We start from the raw sequence: 22,346 nt of genomic DNA on the forward strand, positions 1-22,346 counted from the left end.
TCAGGGACAGCATCAGTGAACGTGTAAATATTTGGCTGTGGAATTTACATTTTTCTTTTTATAATTAGCCTTACTTGCAGACATCAAGAAGCACCCCAACCTATTTGTATTGTATTCATTTTAGTCAAAAAAGCTGGTACCTTTCCTGGTCATTTTAGCAGCAGCAAGTATGTTTTCGGTATCAAATAGAGTGCCGGGCATTATGGTTGGGCCAAAAATTGATGACCATTAATTCCATCAAAAAGCAAAAATTTCAATCTAATTATAATTCTGAAACTTCAGGTTGAATTTGTTTTTAGCAAAAATTTGAATCTCATGATAGTGGGGGCACTATTTATGAATATCCCACATTAGAGGGGAGTCATAACGGGACAATTTTCTGGAGTTTTATTCCCATTCAAACCTCATGAATGCAGACAACCTGGCAGGTTTATTTAACAGAATTAAATGTGCCCAGTAAATTTTCCTTTAGAACTTTATTAAATATAGACATCTCTTATGAAATAATGGCATTAATCTGCTAAAGGAATAAAGAATATTCACTTATAAAACTAAATAAAAATAAACTATATTCTCTTTAATCATCCATTTGTGAGCATCACAAAATCCTGTATTTTGTCTTACTGCCCTACATATTATTGAATATTCAAAGCCTATTGATTATGCAAGAAAGCAAAACATCTGGAACTATGGGGCTGTCTATTGCAGAGAATTCCAGCCTCAAAACATTGATTTAATTGCCAAAATACCTTTCATAAATTTATAGAAAGGCAAATTTATATATAAGATTACTGAGCTTGATAAATCTGCCCATTAAAAAACAGAACACTTACAATCTAAAAGATAACAGCTACCGTTCAATGTGTCAATTATTGGAAAACAACAACCAAACTCCAAGACTGAATACAGCTCATAAAACACAAAATTTAGGATTAGGATCCATTGTTCTTTATTTCAACAAAAAGTACTAGGACTTTGCCAAACTTCCTCTAAACTCTCACGAGACATAGCCTGGCCTTAGACAGAATTATATTTTGTTTTATTCAACTGGTACACTAGCAAATATCAAGCCAACTCATTTGTGGCAATCAATTGTTAACAAGAGATGTTATCAAACGCAGAAGACAGCATGGTCACCGTGATTTTGATTCCAAAAGCAAAATCATAACAAAGAATGTCAGCATGGAAAATTGTTCAATTGTCACAAAGCCATCATTCCCATGTTTAAGCATTACTTATTTTGCAGTCTTGTAAATATCGATTGCATCATCAAATCTTTGTTGAACTGGGCAAAAAATTGAGAAATCATCTGGTCTATGTGGACAACCTCATGGCCCAATAAATACAGAAGCTGAATCGGTCTATATTGCCATAACCTGACAATTTACATACAGCTTAACCACTAGTGGCCCATAGTCTAAAGGAGCAGTTTTGGTGATCTGCAGAGGAACATATGGTTCTTCTCTATAAGTAAAAAAAAAAACTATGTTGTAACGCTAGCTGGAGGAGAAAGCAGGCAAGCTGCTGGGAGAATAGGAGGGTGTGTTATGCACTTGTAAGAATACGCCACATTACATCGATGGGTCACCAGCAGAACAGCTAAGACAAATCGCTGGCTAAATCATTCGTGTGTATTTATTTAATTCATCTGGGACAAGGCAGGGCATTTTCTATATTTAAGTAAATCCGTGGATAAAGTATGTGATTGTGAGTTTCCGGAATGGGTTGAAAAACAAACTTTAAGCCCTTTCAGTGACAGTTTCAGACTTAGAGGTCAAAGTGATAGAAACCAGGAGAGAGGCAGTGAGAGGGGGAGAGAGAAAGAGAGCAGCTGTCCCAGGTCATCAGGAAAATGCCAACCTCACATGAGCTCTGCAGACACCACTTTTTTCCCTGCAAACCTGTAAGATTGCTCAGAAAATCTGCACACAGCATTCATAGATGGGAGCAGTGACTGCCACTCCTGACTGCGCAGATGCCCTCCCTTGATCTCAATGAGCCTCAGTTCACTTGTTTATTGAAAATCTTGGCTTTGGGGAGCTATGTGCTTGTGTATGTGCTATGAGCCTCCTTTAGCTAATAATTCTACACCCCTCCTCTCAATATGAATGTGATAGCTGAGAATAATGCCCTGTACACACGATAGGTTAGTCTGATGAAAACGGTCTGATGGATTTTTCCATCAGTTATCCAATGAAGCTGACTGATGATCAGTCTTGCCTACACACCATCAGTTAATAAAAATAATCGTGTCAGAACGCGGTGACGTAAAACACAATGACGTGCTGGAAAAAAATGAAGTTCAATGCTTCCAAGCATGCGTCGACTTAATTCTGAGCATGCATGGATTTTTAAACGATGGACGTACCCACAGATGATCGTTTTTTTCTATAGGTTTTTTATCCATCAGATAATTTTAAAACAAGTTCCTATTTTTTTTAACTTATGGATAAATAACCGATGGGCCCCACACACGATCGGTTTGGTCTGATGAAAACGGTCCATCAGATCGTTTTCATCAGACTAACCTATCGTGTGTACGCAGCATAACCCTTATTGGGTTAATGACATTTTTTTTTTTATTATAATAATTAAAAAGAAATCTGTATTGAACTGTACTGTAATTGTGCTGTCCTCCCTCTACATTGCAAAGTGCTGATTAAACTGTTGGCGCTATATAAATTGTGTATAATAATAATAATAATAATAATAATAATAATAATATTATAATAAAAATATAACAAAATGAATAGGAAATAATAATAATAGTAATAGTAATAATAATAATAATAATAATAATAATAAAAACTAAATTTCAAAAAGGGTAATAAAAGAAAATCCTAATTAGGATCTGAATGGCAAATGTAATATTCTAGACCCCACCAAAAGCCTGCATCCATTTTAATGAAAAGGCAGGCCCCTGCTGCTTTATTTGCAGTTGTTTACCTGATTATATTAGTGGAAATTGACCAGTGATGGGCACTTCCTTTGTGCTAGGTTTGTACATGGGGATTGGCACATCTAGGTAAACAGAAAAGCAGATTTGTCCAAACACAATTTGATTGACATTTAGCAGTGGGGAAGCCATAGAAGTCAAAGTAGAGTGGGTCTAGGGTTTACATAGGTAATGGTATCCCTCTGGGCTTCAGAGTTGTTTTTATTTCCTAGTGACTGAATTTCTGCCGTTTTTGGCTCCTGATGTCCATCAGTGACAGAGCCCTCTGCTCCCCACTTCCTGCTCTACATGGCCAAGTGATTTAGCAGATGGACAGTCAGCACTCTCCTAAAAGCATAGATTGTTGCATATGTAGTACTGCTACTAGGATAGAGAGGAGGAGGGCTCAAAACCCACATATACAGCATCATTTACTTAAATACCTCTCTAAACTCTGTTTTTATTTTATTTTTTAACAGTGGTTTGCGAATTACAACCAAAGCTAAATATTGCAATAGAATAAAGTATACAAGTAAGAAAGTTTAAACCCAATTAAAACTCAAATCTGCAGTAGAGGCTTTTTTTTTTTATAATGTATTCCGTCCAATCAATACACAGATTTACCCAATCTGCAATATATGGTACAACAGTGCAAATTCAATTTTTGCATACACCAAAATGTGACCAATTGTGAATCAAATTATTTTCTAACTTGTGTTCCATTTTTTAAACTAGAGCTGAGACAACACAACCTTCTCCCGGCCTTCTACGTATATCTAAAGAAAACACAGGCTTCATCCTATCTGAATTCAGCCAACAGCAAAAAAAACACAGACTTCTCCCTGCCTTCTACACCTAAGGCCTCATGCACACAGGCGTATTGAGAAATTCCTCTAAACACTGGATCTTTCTGTCAGGAACTGGACAAAAAAGGAACTTTAAAAAAAGCTTGCAATCATGCATGTTTCTATCTGCATAGCGTTTAGAGGCGTATGCTCAAACTCATTCTACTGGCAACTAGAATTATGTGACGCTTGTTTACATGCGTTTGTGTGCATTTTTAAACATTTATGCATGCTTAATCATAAAAAGCGCAAATATGCTTCTTCAGAAACGCAAGTTTGGGGCAGTTTTTTTTCTACGCCCCTGAACGCTGCCCACAAATACCTGAAAAAAAAACCTGCATGTGCATCAGCACATTAGCAAACGTGCAACTGTGTTCAGAGGTGTAACAAAAAAAACAGACGCCCCTTAAAGCAGCTTGTGTGCATGAGGCCAAACAGAGAAAAATACAGACTTCTCCCTGTCTTCTGCACCTGATAAAAACATAAACTTCCTCCTGCCTTCATCACCTATCTGACAAAAATACAGACTTCTTCCTTCATCATCTAACAGAGGAACAGACATTTGCTGGACACACACGTATAGATTTTCTATGTTTTACTGGGGTCAAATCGACGTTCATTTTCAACCACAGTAGTAAAAAACAAAATTCAAAGAAGCAGGATGGAAAATATTTCTTAGATTTTAAGACAGTGCATGTGTTTCTTGTTTGGAAATTCCATTACAATTGAATGTTCCGTGTTGCAGTATGTTGCCGCATCAGAAAAACGGCCCCTGCTTGGGCAAAGATTGGGCCCCTGCGTGGGCAAAGGTTGGGCCCCTGCATGGGTAAAGGTTGGGCCCCTGCGTGTGCTAATTTTGTATGCTAATGAAAAATTGAACAAAAAAGATTTTGCAAAAAAAGTTGAATGTTAATATCAAGTGATATTTTCATTTGACTTGTTCATTCATCAAATGCACAAAGAATTTTTGTGCGTACAAATATTTTCACAAGAAAATCTACTAGTGTATTAGGCTAGGTTCATATCTATGCAGGTTGCAGTTGATGCGTTTTTCTGGCCCGTTTTGCATTTTTGAACATGCGTTTTTGATGCATTATACTTTTTTTTTTTGCTCATAGGAAAGTATGACGGGTATGTTCATCTACTGCGACTTTGATGCTACTTAACAGTTCGGTCACGCCTATCGTGACATTGAAATTGTGCTACTTCACTTGAAGTATTTCAGTGCTACTTCAGCTGCCACTTGGAAGACATCTGTGCGACTTACTGTACAGTCGCACCTGAACTTGCAAAAAGTAGCGCAGGAACTACCGTATTTATCTGCGTATATCGTGCACTTTTTTCCCCTTAAAATAAGGGGAAAATCGTGGGTGTGCGATTTTCCGCCGATAGCCGCTTCCCGTGCTCAGTTTGAATTCCTGCGCCGACATATACCGAGTGCAGTACACTCGGGTACATTCGGCTAGGCTCCGCTTCGCTCGTGCTCACGCATAAGCGTCACAGAGCGTGAGCACGAGCGAAGCCGAGCCTTGCCGAATGTACCCGAGTGTACTGCACTCGGTATATGTCGGCGGAGGCTTTCGAACTGAGCGTGGGGACTCGACTGGAGGCGCGCGCTGGAGAAGCCAGGAGGACTCCACCGAGGACGCAGACGGACGCCGGACCGGACAATGGACGCTGGGAAGACACCAAAACTGTAAGTAATAAAATCATATAACTTTTTTTTACAGGAATTTCAGGAGCAACTTTAGGGGTGCGCGGTATACGCGGGAGCGCGCTATACCGCGATAAGTACGGTACTTTTAAAATCGCTTTGAATGCGGACAATAGGGTGCGATTTGTCATGTAATTTAAAACAGTCAAATCATATGACAAGTCATACCAGTGTGACTGGGGGCTGAGTGCCAGAGAGTGTAAAGTTGCATCAAAGTCGCACTACGTGAACAGAACTGTCATACTTTTCTATTAGCCCAAAATAATGTAATATGCAACACTTGCGTTTTTGGTTCGACTTTATTAAAGTCTATTACACAGGGGAAAAAAATTCCTGATCCTTTCCAAAAAACACACTGGCTCAAAATGGACAGATGTAAACTATATCCAAAGGAAACCATGCTAAATGGACTGTAGTGCGTTTCTGCAAAATGCACTAAAAAACGCATAGTTGTGAACCAAGGCTTATGCCTGCCTTATGTACCTAAGAAAAACAGACTTCTCCCTGCCTTCTTCATCTAACAGAGAAAACCTTAGGGAGATTTACTAAAACTGGCACACTCAGAATCGGGTGCATAGTAACCAATCAGCTTCTTACTTTAGCTTGTTCAACTAAGGTTTGCTAATAAAACCTAAAAGCTGATTGGTTAGGTTACTATGCAGAGTTGCACCAGAGTTGAGTGCACCAGTTGAAGTAAATCTTCCCTATTGACTTTTCCCTGCCTTCTGTACTTGAGGATAAAAAACACAGACTTTGTTCCTGCCTTCATTAACTACCAGAGAAGACACAGACATTGACTTGCCTTATGTGCTTATTTGAGAAAGACACAGGGGTTAATTTACTAAAGACAAACAAACTGTACACTTTTGCAAGTGCATTAGCCCCAGAGCTTAGTAAATAAGGAATAATGTCCTGCAGACTTCCATCATCCTATCATATGCAATTTAAAAATGCTGTTTTTTTTCTTGCACATGTAGCTATTCTTTGAAAAGTAAAGCAATTACTAAGCTCTGAAGCTGCACTTGCAAAGTGCACGGTCTATTTGCCTTTAGTAAATCCACCCCATAGACTGTACCTGAGAAATCCAAGGACTTTTTCCTGCCTTTTTCACCCATCTGAGAAAAGCACAGGCTTCTCCCTGCCTTCCCCAAAGAAGTGTTTTCCTAAGTGAATGTGACATATGTAAATGTCCTTACTGATCGCTGGAAAATGGGAACAGTAAAAGGAAAAGTCTATTTATTTGTAAACGACTGGCTGTCCTTTCTTGCAGACTCTGAGCTGTGTTTTGCTGGTAGTGGCTGCTCTGCATTATAAGACCCCCCCCCCCTCTCCTTCTCCAGGCCATCATCCATCATTGGGAAGGCTCTGATAAATGATGCATTGGAAGCGGTAATAAACTCCAGAAATACTCACTCTGTGGTTCTGATAGGCAGTCACTGCGGTGAATCGGGTTTCCTCAAACACAAAAGTCTTAAAGTTCTCTTCTGCATATTTCTCGCTGTCCTTCCTGGGGTCCACATACACCACATGAAAGCGGGGCTGGTATCTGTGCATGGAGTTCAGGATGATCTGCAGGAAGACACGGCGATAATTAGCCCCCCATCTCCAGAACTACACACAAGTGCAACATTTCCCCCAACCACAGTGATGGTGGCAAAAGGCAATCATTGTAACATCTAAATTTACCTGGCTGCTTATTGACCAGAATTCAAAGGCATTCTCTTTACTTTTGTCCCATTTTTATTTGATTTTTTACCCCTGTCTCCTGTGCGCCCTGGACAACTGCCTCACTGCCCTACTCTAATCGCTGTCCTGGCCACATATGTATCTTTCCGGCCATCTATATGTCCTCTTATACGGGCATATTATTTAATTGTCATGTATAAATGCACATAACCCACATATTTATTATTGGCGACACTCTTTGATTGTTTCATTACTCGGTATGCAAACAGGTAAACCACGAGGATGTTCAAGTTACTACTTGTCAAAGAGAAGTCGAAACATTTGTAGTAAGTGTAATAGATACATCAGTTCATTAACGAAAACTAAGTATCTAAATAGTAATAATAATAATAATAATAATAATAATAATAATAATAAAAAGGAAGAATAGGAATAAGAAGCCATGAAAATAAAGTATCCAGCTTCTTGTTATTTTTATTATTATTTGTGGTGTTATTGTTCATAATAATAGTAACACTATTCATAATCATAACATAATAATAATAATAATAATAATAATAATAATAATAATAATAATAATAAAAATAAGAAGTAATGAAAAGAAAGTATCCAGATTATTATTATTGTTACTATTATTATCAAGAATAGCACCACAAATAATAATAATAATAATAATAATAATCTGGATACTTTATTTTCATGACTTATTCTTCTTTTGTTTTATTATTATTATTATTATTATTATTATTATTATTATTATTATTATTATAATATTGTTATGATGATGAATAGTGTTATTATTATGAACAATAGCACCACACATAATAATAAAAATAATAATCTGGATACTTTATTTTCATGACTTATTCTTCTTTTGTATTATTATTATTATTATTATTATTATTATTATTATTATGATATTGGTATGATGATGAATAGTGTTATTATTATGAACAATAGCGCCACACATAATAATAAAAATAATAATCTGGATACTTTATTTTCATGACTTATACTTCTTTTGTTTTATTATTATTTTTATAATATTGGTATGATGATGATGAATAGTGTTATTATTATGAACAATAACACCACAAATAGTAATAATAATAATAATAATAATAATAATAAATAATAATATAATAATAATAATAGTAATAATAAATAGTATTAATAGTAATAACAGTACTCATCATTATAACAATAACAAAAGAAGAAGAAGAAGAAGAAGAGGGATATTATGTTTTCGTTAAGGGCATAATAATAATAATAATAATAATAATAATAATAATAATAATAATAATAATAATAATAATAACAACAATGATAATAATAATAAAAAATAGCAGTAGTAATAATAATAATAATAAAAAATCATCATCATCAGTAGTAGTGGTAGCAATAAGTAGTATATTTCATTTGTTGTACACCGATTCCCTATTTATGTATACACACAAGTCTTCTAATGACATTTATTACACTTGCTACAAATGTTTAGATGTGATTTCTATTCTCTTCTTAGTACAGCATTATCTCCTTGATAGTCATGTCATTAAACTGTCATTGGTAAATTGTTATTGTGATGTGTGATGTGTTGGCTGGAAGAGCTGTACACAACCAGAAACTGCTGCCTAGGTTTTAATCTTTCGCAATTAAAGAAACAATGTTACAACCTGGGCTTTTTGTTTCCAGGCGATAGAATATTTTTGGAGAGATCCCTGTTGTGGGCATTGCCTGATCCAGAGAAGAGTGCTGCCCACCACCTCTTTCATTTGAGGCTGATTTACTAAAGGAGACGTTTATTTTGCTATTATAATTCTATTCAACTATCCAATCAGGCGAAAAGAAAGCTAATTCATATTCAAAGTATCAATTTCCAATCATGTGGAGATGCTTGCTACATGATTGCATAATGTTTTTTGATTGGAGATTCCCAACTCCTTTAGTAAATCAAGATTCCAATGCTAGAGCAGGGCTGATAGTTTAATAATCACAAGCCAATAATATATATTTATAGAAAATGTATGTACAATAAATATAAGCTTCTGAATACAAAGCTCCAACGATTGCCTAGCATTCCATATGTTTCCAGTTATCAGCCCCCAGCTCCAGTGGTGTCGGGTGCCCAGCTGAATATATCAGATTAATAATAAAGATATGAGAGTCTCAGCCTTGTTCCCCCCAATTCCCCCAATTCACACTCACATGGCCATTGTCGTCCAGCAAATTGTTTGTCAGTTTCAGTTTGTCAAAGGAGACGATTTGCTTCATCCACTGGGCGCCTTTGGCTGGGGAGTCCGGGTGGTAGTGTACCCTCCCTGGGGTGGCCGGGTCAGCTTTGCCTGCTACCAACCAAGAGGAGCTGTGGAAGGCGTACCTACAATGTACAGAGCAAAGCCATGTCATCACTCCATTGCAGCACATTACATTACATGTGTCATCTACCAGTGTGTGTGTGTGTGTGCGTGTGTGTGTCCAGGGGGGGGGGGGTCAAGTTTTTCAGGCTGATTTACTAAAGGAGTTGTAAATCTGCATTGTGTGAATATTCATTTCCACTATCCCTTTATAAAGTGAAAATTCACATTTGTGCAAAGATTCTTAACTCCTTTATTAAATCATCCTCGTTGCATTTTATTGGTAAAGTAGAAAGTAAAAAAATAATAATAATACAAATTATTATTATATAGCAATAATAATACGAACAAAACAAATAACAACAACAGTGCCAACAATAATATTAATAATAATAATAGCAGTAAGATTAATAATAATAATAATAATAATAATAATAATAATAATAATAGTACTATAATAATAATAATAATAATAATAATAGTACTATAATAATAATAATAATAATACTCCTTATCATATTCATCATCTTCATTATTGGTATGTGTGAGTGGTATTGTGTTTGTGCCTTGCTACACATTATTTTAGTATAGAATATTTGCATTATTGGTATACTATTAATGAATACAATGGGGTTGATTTACTAAAAACTGATGAGTGCAAAATCTGGTGCAGCTTTCAGTTTTTTTTTTTTTTTGTCGAAGCTTAATTGAACAAGCTGAAGTTAGAAGCTAATTGGCTACCATGCAGAGCTGCACCAGATTTTGCACTCTCCAGTTTTAGTAAATCATCCCCAATGAATTCTTGCATCCTTGTTTTTTTTGGCCATTTAAATCCATAAACATGTGTTTTCAGTGAAATAACTTGTTGGCCTTCTCCAGCTACTCAGGGACATAACATATGGTTCATGGAGAAGCTTCTTCCAAAGAAATAGCAGATCAGTAAGTTATGGATCATATTTAATAGTAACGTTTTCCAAAAATGATGTCTCGCTTACAGGAATGTGGAGATCCCAAAATGTTTATTCAAATCCTAATTTTATGTGACGTCACCCTTGTCTTATCTGAAATGACATCATCAGCTTCCCCTGTAAATCCTCAACCTAGTATAGCCTTCCATATGCAGACTATGATCTGACATTGTGTGTCTTTATATTCTTTGATTTTATTAAAAACTGCTACTGCTACTATTATCATTGTTATGCCAGCCCCTGGGTCCCTTATACAGTCCTCTTTTTCTGCTCAGGTTAGTTTAAAATTAAACACCCAGACATTTTATGGGAATGAACATATCTCGGCTGGACCAGCGACAAAAACGTCAATTTATATATCAAACTGTCATATAAAATTCTACCTGTGAAATAAAATGGTAACACACTGTAACAATATAGAGAATGTTACCTTCATAAGACCACACAGCATAGATATTTTTTTCTGTTGAAGGCAATGAAGGGATGGTTGGCTAACAAAGCAATTTCCCCCAACCAAAATCCAGAAAATTATTTATAACTCTATAAAAATTCATCCTGGCCTAGAATAAAACAAGACTCCTCACTGTTTACTTACAGCTTTGTCGAATTGGGGTTTCTAAATTAAATATCCATAACAAAATGTGAAATTTCTCCCTGGTAGGGGCCATTTTACCTGAAATACCCCAAATGACAAATAGGGATTGATTTACTGAAAGTGCAAAATCTGGTGCGGCTCTACATGGTAGCCAATCCGCTTCTGCTTGTTTAATTAAGCTTTGACAAAATAATACAAAAAAAAGTGGAAACTGATATAGGCTACCATGAACAGCTGCACCAGTTTTTGCAGTATTTCTATGTTTTCCTATAAATATAATATGGATTAGGAATATATATATATATATATATATATATATATATATATATATATATATATATATATATATATATATATATATATATATATATATATATATATATATATATATGAAATTAAATTCCAATATTTTAGTATATAAGGCTCAATGTAAAAATGATTAATTGTGTTATTTCCAGCCATTTAACTAACATTTTCAAATCTCGTTAAATTGAAAGTAACTGTGTGTATATATTGTATATATATATATATATATATATATATATATATATATATATATATATATATATATATATATATATACACAGTTACTTTCAATTTAACGATATATATATATATAGTAGATAAAAAATATATTAGACTCACATCAGGGCAAGGATACCTTTATTTATTTATATATATATATATATATATATATATATATATATATATATATATATATACACACACAGTTACTTTCAATTTAACGATATATATATATATATATATATATATATATATATATATATATATATATATATATATATATATATATATATATATATATATATATATAAAGGTATCCTTGCCCTGATGTGAGTCTAATATATCTTTTATCTACCTCGGGAGTCATATTTTTGACATCAGATGATAAATGATGATATATATGTGTCTATATTATTCATTTCGGGAATGATAGGAGGAAGATGTCTTTAAGATCACAAATAAATTCTACATTTACCATACATGTTCACCAATAATATTCTTATATAAGTATGTAGCAGATAACAGAATGTCAATAAGTAAAAAAGCGCAATGGAATCCCATATCATAATTGCACCCTCCTGTGATCTGGTTTCATTAGGAAATAATAATGTTTCTTGTACTCACCTGTAACGTTTGTCGTCCACCGGTACGAAATCCATCAGCAACATGTAATCGGCCATGGGATCCATCCCGAAGATCTTCACCTGGAAGGTGGGAAACATCCGCCTGTCAGGGAGGAGAGGAGGAGCAGTCAGCAGTGTGCAGCAGTTATCAGTGTGCAGCAGTTAGCAGTGTGCAGCAGTTATCAGTGTGCAGGAGTTAGCAGTGTGCAGCAGTTATCAGTGTGCAGCAGTCACCCAGGCAGCGCCTGTCAGGCCTACTACAATGGGCTAATGACAATAGCTTCCATTTGGGTTTTGGACAATTCAGCAATCGGATTTTTATCGTCCATCTCCGTTCCCTGACATCGCTCTAGATTGATGAGTGTGGCTGAAAAGCTTCTAATTGTAACCTGCACGAGGATTTGGTATCCATTTCAAAGTGTGTGCAGAGCAGCCACTAACTTACTCCAGGCTAAACTGAGTGTATCCCTGATAACAGCAATCTGCCTTATCTCTGAGCAAACTCAAGTGTTGTTTTTATTTTGACTGCTATGGCATGCCTTATTGAGATGTGAGTTTTCCAGATCTGAAAGAATGTGTGCAATAGTGAATAGAGTGCCCCAGCACTGTTCATGGGTGCTGGTGACTTGTATGGTTGAGGAAATGCTTTCAGGTTGGATGGGGAAGAAGTGGAGACACTGCAGGAATGTGGAGGTGTCCTCCAACCTATGATTGACTTCTCATGGAGGCCATTGCTCAGGCTGGAGTGTCAGGAGAACAATGCAGGGAAGGACAGACCTGCTGCACAAAACACACATTTTCCTGCTCATTTCCATCTCTGAATGGCGCTTTTAACTAATTTACCCCTCAAACAAGTTTCCATGCGCTCCCAATGTAACAAGATGTCATGTCACACATTCCTGGAAGACTGGACCTAAACAATGGCAGCAGTCCCCAGGGCCAGGTCCCCCTATTCTCCCTGGATTTACTGCCTGGTAACTGGAGATGGCAGGGCTGCTGACCCGGTCCCTGTGTGAATTATTCAAGGACTTATTTTATTTCCCTACTACCCGACCCGATCTGTCTTCCTGGCCTATTTTACAGAACACATAAGGGGACAGTCTAGAAATAATAAATAAACAAAAACAAATGTATCTGTATACTATATAGTTTTGTTTTTTAATCATTATTATTTATTTTGTATCTGTTGATATGTTGTCTAAACTAAACAACTGATACTTAAAAATGATGTTCATCATTCCTACGTGAAAAAAAAGCTTTAATTTTATTGGTAAGAAAAATTATCACATTACCAAAAAGAATAATATATGTTTATATAGACAAATTTTTTTGCAGTTTAAGTTTATCATTTTATCATATGTACGTTGATATCAATTTATTCCTGTCTCACTCTTTTTACACTCTCGAAAGCTTGATAGATAGATAGATAGATAGATAGATAGATAGATAGATAGATAGATAGATAGATAGATAGATAGATATAATAAACACATATGTCTATTCTTTTATATTAATGTTATCAGTTTTGAAATTAGTTGCAAAGATGCACAATATGACCACGGTATAAAAACTAACTATTGTGGTTCCTTTCATATACAATATAAGATTTTATCCAAATAAGATGAGAATTTATGGGCAGTTGACCATAAAGTTATAAGATTTTTATGCTGTAACTTAGATATATAGATAGATATCGCTCTCTCTATATGGAGAAATATATCTATCTATAGATAGATAGATAGATAGATGGATAGATCTATATTTGAATATATATATATATCTATCTATATCTCTATATCTCTATATCTCTCTCTCTCTCTATATATATATATATATATATATATATAAAAGATAGATATTTTTGTATATAGCTATATATAGATATATATCTATATATAGATGTAGATATATTTACTGTATATAGATAGATATATCTCTAAATGTAGGTTGCCTGCAAAGGTATTAAAGGTGTATTTTGTTCAGTTATAATTACTTTTGGAAGCAGTGGTATTTTCTAAGGTAATATTTGATGAAGACTTATTAGGCCACGACTAAATTCCTTGTGTGTAACAAACAATAGAAGCCCTGTGTTGAATTGTCGATTATTTATATATTTCGCCTCCTGCAGTTATCCCCAAATAGTGACAAAAGGCAGCTCTGAAAACAGCTGGAAAGGGTGATCCAAATGCAGGAAAGGGTTACAGATGTGCTAAGTCCTTATCAATGTAATAAGTAGATCGATCCTTGCTAGGTGTGACCTTGATTAGATATCCTTAGATTGAGAGTTGCAGTGTTCGGGCCCAGACACATTTAGCTGAATAGCTCCCCTCTTATGTGTGAGTATTTAGGGTGCCCCTGTTGTTTCATCAGATGGAATTGAGCTCATGCTTTTACAGCAGGGGCTGGAAGGGTTAATCATGTGTGCCGGATAGGAGCCCCAACTGTACATGGCTGTGGTGTGAAATTAAAAGAACATTTTTCAACCCCCATGTCATGCATTTTTTCTGCCTTTCCTATCTGTCTCTCTCTCTCCTAAAGTGACCCATTCTGCTCAATCACCTGTTGTGAACTAATTGGATTCAGTAACTTGGAATAATATTTACTCTGAGCTTCGAGGGGGGAAAATGAGCAAACAGAGGAACTAAATCCCCAGCCAGGCTCAGGTCACATCTCCAGCCAGGCTTGTGCAGGGGACAGTAGGGACTTTGCAGCCTAGGAACTGGGCCAGGTGCTGGCAAGTTCTATCCTTGTCTTCTACAATTCAGACCCAACACAAAACAAATCCTGGACAGGGGACATCAGCGTCTTCTGCCTGACTTTCCAGCTGCTGTGACCCCATACTTATTATAATAGAACATCTCATTTTTGGGGTTCTTGAGGTCAGTCTGTGGTCACTGATTGTCTCTCATTTTATTTTATGTTATTTTAAGCAACATCTACATAACTACTACGTGCAAAAAAAATGTGTATGTGTGTAGGGCTATTAATAATTAAAAAATAATTCAAATATTTTTTTTTATAATTATACAATATCTCTACTTTCCCTAATTGGTTACAAAAATGTATTTGTAAAGTAAACAGCATTTATATGTACTTGGGCAAAAATCAATGGACAAGCTTTGGTATGCTAAATGGGATATTATTGTAGGTTAGTAAAATGGCATAACATATTTATTATTATTTGTTACTGTGTTATATTTTAGCACCCATAAACACCAACAGGTTGTGTTTCCAAAAAGAAATGGTTCAAGAAGTTTTAACAATTAAAATGTATTATTATTATTATTGTTAATAATAATACTAACAATAGTAATAATAATAATAATAATAATAATAATAATAATAGTGGCATGATCATGTATGTATGTATGTATGGAAAGAAAAATGAATCAGTCTAAAATACATGTGTTACACACACACACACATCTATCTATCTATCTATCTATCTATCTATCTATCTATCTATCTATCTATCTATCTATCTATCTATCTATCTATCTATCTATAATATATATCTTTAAAATACATATTATTGCTACCTCTCTCTCTCTCTCTGAATACAAACATACACACACACACACACATTTATGTGTGTGTGTGTGTATATATATATATATATATATATATATATATATATATATATATATATATATATATATATAGAGAGAGAGAGAGAGAGAGAGAGAGAGAGAGAGAGAGAGAGAGATATCTATATATAGATAAATAGATATAGATATATTATACACACACAAACACATATATATGGTTTATAGTCATTATATACATATATGTATATATCTCTATGTGTATATAGAGTGTGTGTGTGTGTGTGTGTGTGTGTGTGTGTATGTATGTATGTATGTATATATATATATATATATATATATATATATATATATATATATATATATATATATATATATATTTATATATAGATATCGATATATACATATAATTATAGATATATAAATATAACTAGATAGATAGATAGATAGATAGATAGATAGATAGATAGATAGATAGATAGATAGATAGATAGATAGATAGATAGATATATAGAGAAAGGTCTGATTTACTAAAGTGGTAACTTCCCTTATCCAATCAGTGAAAAGAATATTCCTGTTTCATTTGCACGTTTCTTTATACATGTGTTGTGTGAAGATCCTTATCTTCTAGTGTGTATATATACTATATGATACTAGATATAATACTATATACACTATTTTAGTATATATATTTTTATGATCACACTTGGATTCTGCACCATTTGCACTCAATACATGTCACTGCAGAGGTTCCATTGTGCACTAGACATGGGGAACAGTATATCTAGTTTTTGGGGTGAAAGCTGTCATCTATATATCTAATTCTCCGTGTGTGGTTTACATTTCGGAGTAGGGTCATTGGGTTACAATGAAAATGATTATTTCCATAATGTGTGTAAAAAGAATTATTTTTACAGATATGAAATGGGGTGACCGCAGTGTGGTGAGGGCAGTAGTTCTGTAAGCTTGTTCTATAGATCTGTCACTTTTTGTGAATGTAGGGAGCTATAAACCTGGTGCAGGATTTGGAATAATACAGGGAAAGAAGTAAATGATTGAAGTAAGGAATCCACGGCGTGTCTTGATCTCTAGCATTGTCCTGAAAGCCTCCTTGACGTGGGAACTGTTGCTGTGTTTTAACACCAGCTTATCCTGTCCTGTCCTGTGCAGCACACTCCACAAAGCAGAGATCTCCTATTTTCTCCAATAATCCCAGGGGTCTTTATACTGGTGTGCCTGGGTGGTGGCAGAGATTTCACCAGGAATTATACAAATAAAAGCATTAAACACGGGCCTGGATCAACCTTTCACTTTATGGATCTTGCAATACAAGTCCTAATACTAGGGGTGATTTACTAAAGGAGCTGAGGATCTTCACATTCAATGCAATTATCTAATCATGTGCAGATAAAATGAGCAAACAGGATTTTTTATTTTTTTGCATAATTGGCTAATTGATCATTGATAAATGGCTAATTGATGTTTTCATTTCCTTTAACTTTGTCTATGAAGGTGCGCCTATTCCAGCGATGAAATGTTTGTAAACACTACTGGATCGACCTTTTACTTTATGGATCTACTAATACAAGCCATAAAGGTTGGTCATACATTATACAATGTTCTTGTAAAATTTCCCTTTAGTTTTCTTTTTCTTTTTTTTTTAAAATATAATATATCAGGTCAAATCTAAACACTTTTAAATTGTATGCAATCAGGCAGGCCTTTGCACTACTTAGTTTAAGAAAATGGTATAATGTGTGACCAGGTACTGAGGATGGGTTTCTAAAGGAGTTGAGGCTCTTCACATCATAAATTAATTTTAATTATCTAATTGTGTGCTGATGTAACTAACAAATTGTATTTTGTTTTTATTGTCTAATAGTTGGCTAATTTATGATTGCATTTCCAGTTGTGAAATGAGTAAATCAGGCTGCCCATGTATTGCTAGACGTGTGAACTAAATATTCCTGTGTGGCAATGTGCTGGAGGGTGTATAGCAGTGGGCAGAGGATCCATCCAGAATTGGTGGTGTCTATGGATGTGTCTACTTTATTCCAGCAGGTGAGGAAGCTCCTATGTCTAAATAAATGTTGGCAAATTAAATCTTTTTTTAGATTTAGTTTTCTTTTAGCGATCTTTCTCCTGCTCGTTCTCCTTGCAGCATGACATATCGGCCTTATGAAATCATCTGTCTAAAACGGTCAGATTTTCCATAGCTAGCTCCCAGCCTTCCACCCCAGGACTTGGATGTCCTGTCCTGGACTGATCAGGGGGGCAGGTTGCTGGGCCAGTGACAGAATCCAAGACTAATAGAGGTGACCATACACACTACAATGTGATCGTGCAATCTCCTAGCTATACAATCCATGGACCCTTTGATTAGTGTACAAGGAGATGATGGACTTACCTTCCAGCCTTGGTGACGATCATCTCGGTGCCCAGCTGGTTGAACTCATCCCACAGAGCCTTCATCTCCAGCTGTACGGTGATGTTGGCCACCTTGGGGTTCTTCTTGATCGGAGCCTTGCCGGTGCCCGGGGTTGAGGAGGACGAGCAGCTGGAGGACGAGGCTTCGGGTTCAGGACACGGGTGGCTGGAGGCCGGGGGGCCGAAGCTGTAGGAGTGTTGGGCGGCTGAGCACTGCTCATAGTGGGCTTCATGTTGGCTGTAGGGGTCCCCCGGGGACGGGGAGAGGTGGTAGCCCCCCGAAGCGTTCAGGCTGCTCAGGCTGTTGGCTGTAAAAGCTGCAACATCGCAAAAGTGAGAGAGCTGGGTGAGCCAGGGGCTGGAGATGGCAGAAATCATCCCAAAGGATCACAGGAATTGGGGGGCAGAGAAAGGATAAACAAGGGGGGGGGGTGCTGAGTCCTCTTGGCTGGGGTATCCACTGATCTCCTATAGTCCCGACAAATGTGGGGGTACCATTCCTAGCACTGATAGTCCTGCTTTGGGGCCCGAGCTGTGCTGTGTTAGGAGCCCAGAGCTGACTGCTGGAGTCTTATCTGGAGGTTGGGCCTCCCTCCTCCTCCTCCTCAGTCCTCACACCAAACCGGTTCTTACTTCTAGAGAGATAAGCACACGCTGGAAGCTTGCAGGTAATGTGCCTTGTCCTCGCCTCTGGGACCCTGGTAGGATGATTGACACACAAGTGCCTCTTCTTAACAGAGCTTCCTCCTCATGACACCCACTTTTCAGGGCAGTTATATAAGGCGTTCCCCTTGGTACACCCCCCTCCTCTCTCTGTCTCCAGCCCTCCCCTTCCTATTGTTTAAACAATAGACATACACACTTGTGTGCAGCTCCATCCACAACTAAACAAACAGGGCATTTTTCTTCCGCTAAAAGCAAACAGCAATCACCAATAAGGTGTCACCCCCCCCCCCCCCCCCCCTGACTCCATACCTTCCCTAGGTCACTGAGCTGCTCCTCCCTGCCATGTCATACTACTCATAGGTGACATATTGCTACTAATGACAGTGCTAAGCACATTGACATGCATGGAAGCTGCAATGGTAGGTCTTTTACCCAAGACATGTGATAATGGGCACTTCTGGTTAGGGGGGGGGGGGTGAGGGTTAAACTGGCATTGAGTGGGTTAAGCTGTCTACATCTTACATTAGTCATGATTAGTTATATATGTATCCAAAGTTAATTGATCAAGTGTATACATTAATCTACACCTTACACTAGTCATGATTGGTGATATATGTATTTAAAGTGCATTGATCAAGTGTGTGTATTATTATGTGTACATATAATACTGGTCATTATGGTGATATATGTATCTAATGTGCATTTATCAAGTGTATGCATTCATCTACATCTTACACTAGTCATGATTGGTGATATATGTATCTAATGTGCATTGATCAAGTGTATGCATTCATCTACATCTTACACTAATCGTTATGGTGATATATGTATCTAAAGTGCATTGATCAAGTGTGTGTATTATTATGTGTACATGTAATACTAGTCATTATGGTGATATATGTATCTAATGTGCATTGATCAAGTGTATGTATTATTATGTGTACACATATGATGGTGATATATGTATCTAATGTGCATTGATCAAGTGTATACATTAATCTACATCTTACACTAGTCATGATTGGTGATATATGTATTTAAAGTGCATTGATCAAGTGTGTGTATTATTATGTGTACATATAATACTAGTCATTATGGTGATATATGTATCTAATGTGCATTGATCAAGTGTATGTATTATTATGTGTACACATGTGATGGTGATATATGTATCTAATGTGCATTGATCAAGTGTATACATTAATCTACATCTTACACTAGTCATGATTGGTGATATATGTATTTAAAGTGCATTGATCAAGTGTGTGTATTATTATGTGTACATATAATACTAGTCATTATGGTATATGTATCTAATGTGCATTGATCAAGTGTATGCATTCATCTACACCTTTCACTAGTCATGATTGGTGATATATGTATTTAAAGTGCATTGATCAAGTGTATTATTATGTGTGCATAATACTACTCGTTATGGTATATGTATCTAATGTGCATTGATCAAGTGTATGCATTCATCTACATCTTACACTAGTCGTTATGGTGATGTATGTATCTAAAGTGCATTGATCAAGTGTATTATTATGTGTACATATTACACTAGTCATGATTAGTGATATATGTATCTAAAGTATTGATCAAATGTATGTATTATTCTGTTTACATATAATACTAGTCGCGATTGGTAATATATCTAAATTGCATTGTTTAAGTGTATGTATTAATCTGTCTACATCTCACACTAGTCATGATTGGCAATTAATGTATCTAAAGTGCATTGATCGGATTTATGTATTATTCTGTTTACATCTTACACTAGTCATGATTGGTGATATATGTATCTAAAGTACATTGATCAGTTGTATGTATTAATCTGCCTACATCTACACTAATCACAAATGGTGATATATGCATCGAAAGTGCATTGATCAAGTATATGTATTGTCTACATAGTCATTATTAGTAGTGACATATGTATCTAAAGTGCATTGATCAAGTGTTTGTATAAATCTGTTTATATACAGTATTACACTATTCACGACTAGTACTATTTAAAGTGCATTGATCAAGTGTATGTATTACTCTTTGTACATATAACACTTGCCACGATTGGTGATATATGTATCTAAAGTGCATTGATTACGTATGTATTGTCTACATAAGTCATGATTAGTGACATACTGTATGTAGCTAAAGTTCATTAATTGAAATAAATGATAATAAACTGTCTTCATCTTACTACTGTCATTGGTGGTGACATGTATATATATCTAAAGTACATTGATCAAGTATATGTTTTTTTTTTTTTTTTGAAAGCCCATGGCGTGTGAAACACACTCAAAAAACTTCACCTGGTGCCTTGATCAAGTATATGTATTCCACACTGACCAGGAGTATACCAGGTCTTTTACCAAAGACATGATATTAGGCACTTTTGGTTGTGGGAGTTTAGGGGTGAGCTGGTAGTAAATGGGTTAGGCTGTCTACATCTTACACTAGTCATGACTGGCGATATATGTATCTAAAGAGTATCGATCAATTATATGTATTAAATTGTCTACATCATGATTGGTGACATATCTAAAGTGCATGTAATAAAGTGTCTACATATAACACTAGTCATGATTGGTGATATATGTATCTAAAGTGAATTGGGTGATATATGTATCTAAAGTGAATTGGGTTATATATGTATCTAAAGTGAATTGGGTTATATATGTATCTAAAGTGAATTGGGTTATATGTGTATCTAAAGTGAATTGGGTGATATATGTATCTAAAGTGAATTGGGTTATATGTGTATCTAAAGTGAATTGGGTGATATATGTATCTAACGTGAATTGGGTGATATATGTATCTAAAGTGAATTGGGTGATATATGTATCTAAAGTGAATTGGGTGATATATGTATCTAAAGTGAATTGGGTTATATATGTATCTAAAGTGAATTGATCAAGTGTGTGTATTAAACGGTCTACAAATAACATTAGGTATAATTGGTGACATATGTATCTAAAGTACATTGTATGTTACACACTGTAAATGTAAATGTATTCTATACCGAGAGTGACCAGGGGAATGCTAAAAGTCAGCAATGGTAGGTCTTTACCCAATACATATGATATTGGCCACTTCAGGTTGTGGGATTTGAGGGCTAAGTTGGCAGCGAATGGGTTAAGCTGCCTACTTCTTACACTAGTCCCCATTGGTGACATATGTATAAGTAAAATACATTGACCAAGGGCATGTATTCCACACTGGAGTGGCCAGGAGGGTGCTAGAGGTCAGCAACATCTATTCTGCCTTCACATCACGTGATTGTGCCTGTTGCTGATAATCTGAAATATGTACTGTCTGTGATCCGCTGCCACTGGAATACTGCAGAGGATTCAGCGTTATAAACGAAGTTCCAGGAGTGTGACGAGGTGTCATAAAAATGGCAATTGTTATAATTGCCGCCTGTAATAAAATGCACTTGTATAATTTATATGACTGGGTATAT

General features: G+C 35.8%; 1 protein-coding gene across 3 annotated transcripts in view; it reads right to left on the minus strand.

Annotated features, from left to right (window-relative positions):
- The window catches only part of TBX1 (T-box transcription factor 1), a 53,169-nt gene that overhangs the window by 13,147 nt on the left and 17,676 nt on the right, over positions 1 to 22,346 (minus strand). For all 3 annotated transcript variants that reach the window (XM_040348082.1, XM_040348066.1, XM_040348076.1), the window contains 4 exons: positions 18,198 to 18,534; positions 12,247 to 12,348; positions 9,386 to 9,557; positions 6,908 to 7,063 (listed from right to left, as the gene is read on the minus strand). In XM_040348082.1, the coding sequence (XP_040204016.1) occupies positions 6,908 to 7,063; positions 9,386 to 9,557; positions 12,247 to 12,348; positions 18,198 to 18,534 (767 nt within the window). The remainder of the gene's footprint in view (positions 1 to 6,907; positions 7,064 to 9,385; positions 9,558 to 12,246; positions 12,349 to 18,197; positions 18,535 to 22,346) is intronic.

Source organism: Rana temporaria, chromosome 1 (assembly GCF_905171775.1).
Source record: "Rana temporaria chromosome 1, aRanTem1.1, whole genome shotgun sequence".
Lineage (NCBI taxonomy): Eukaryota > Metazoa > Chordata > Amphibia > Anura > Ranidae > Rana > Rana temporaria.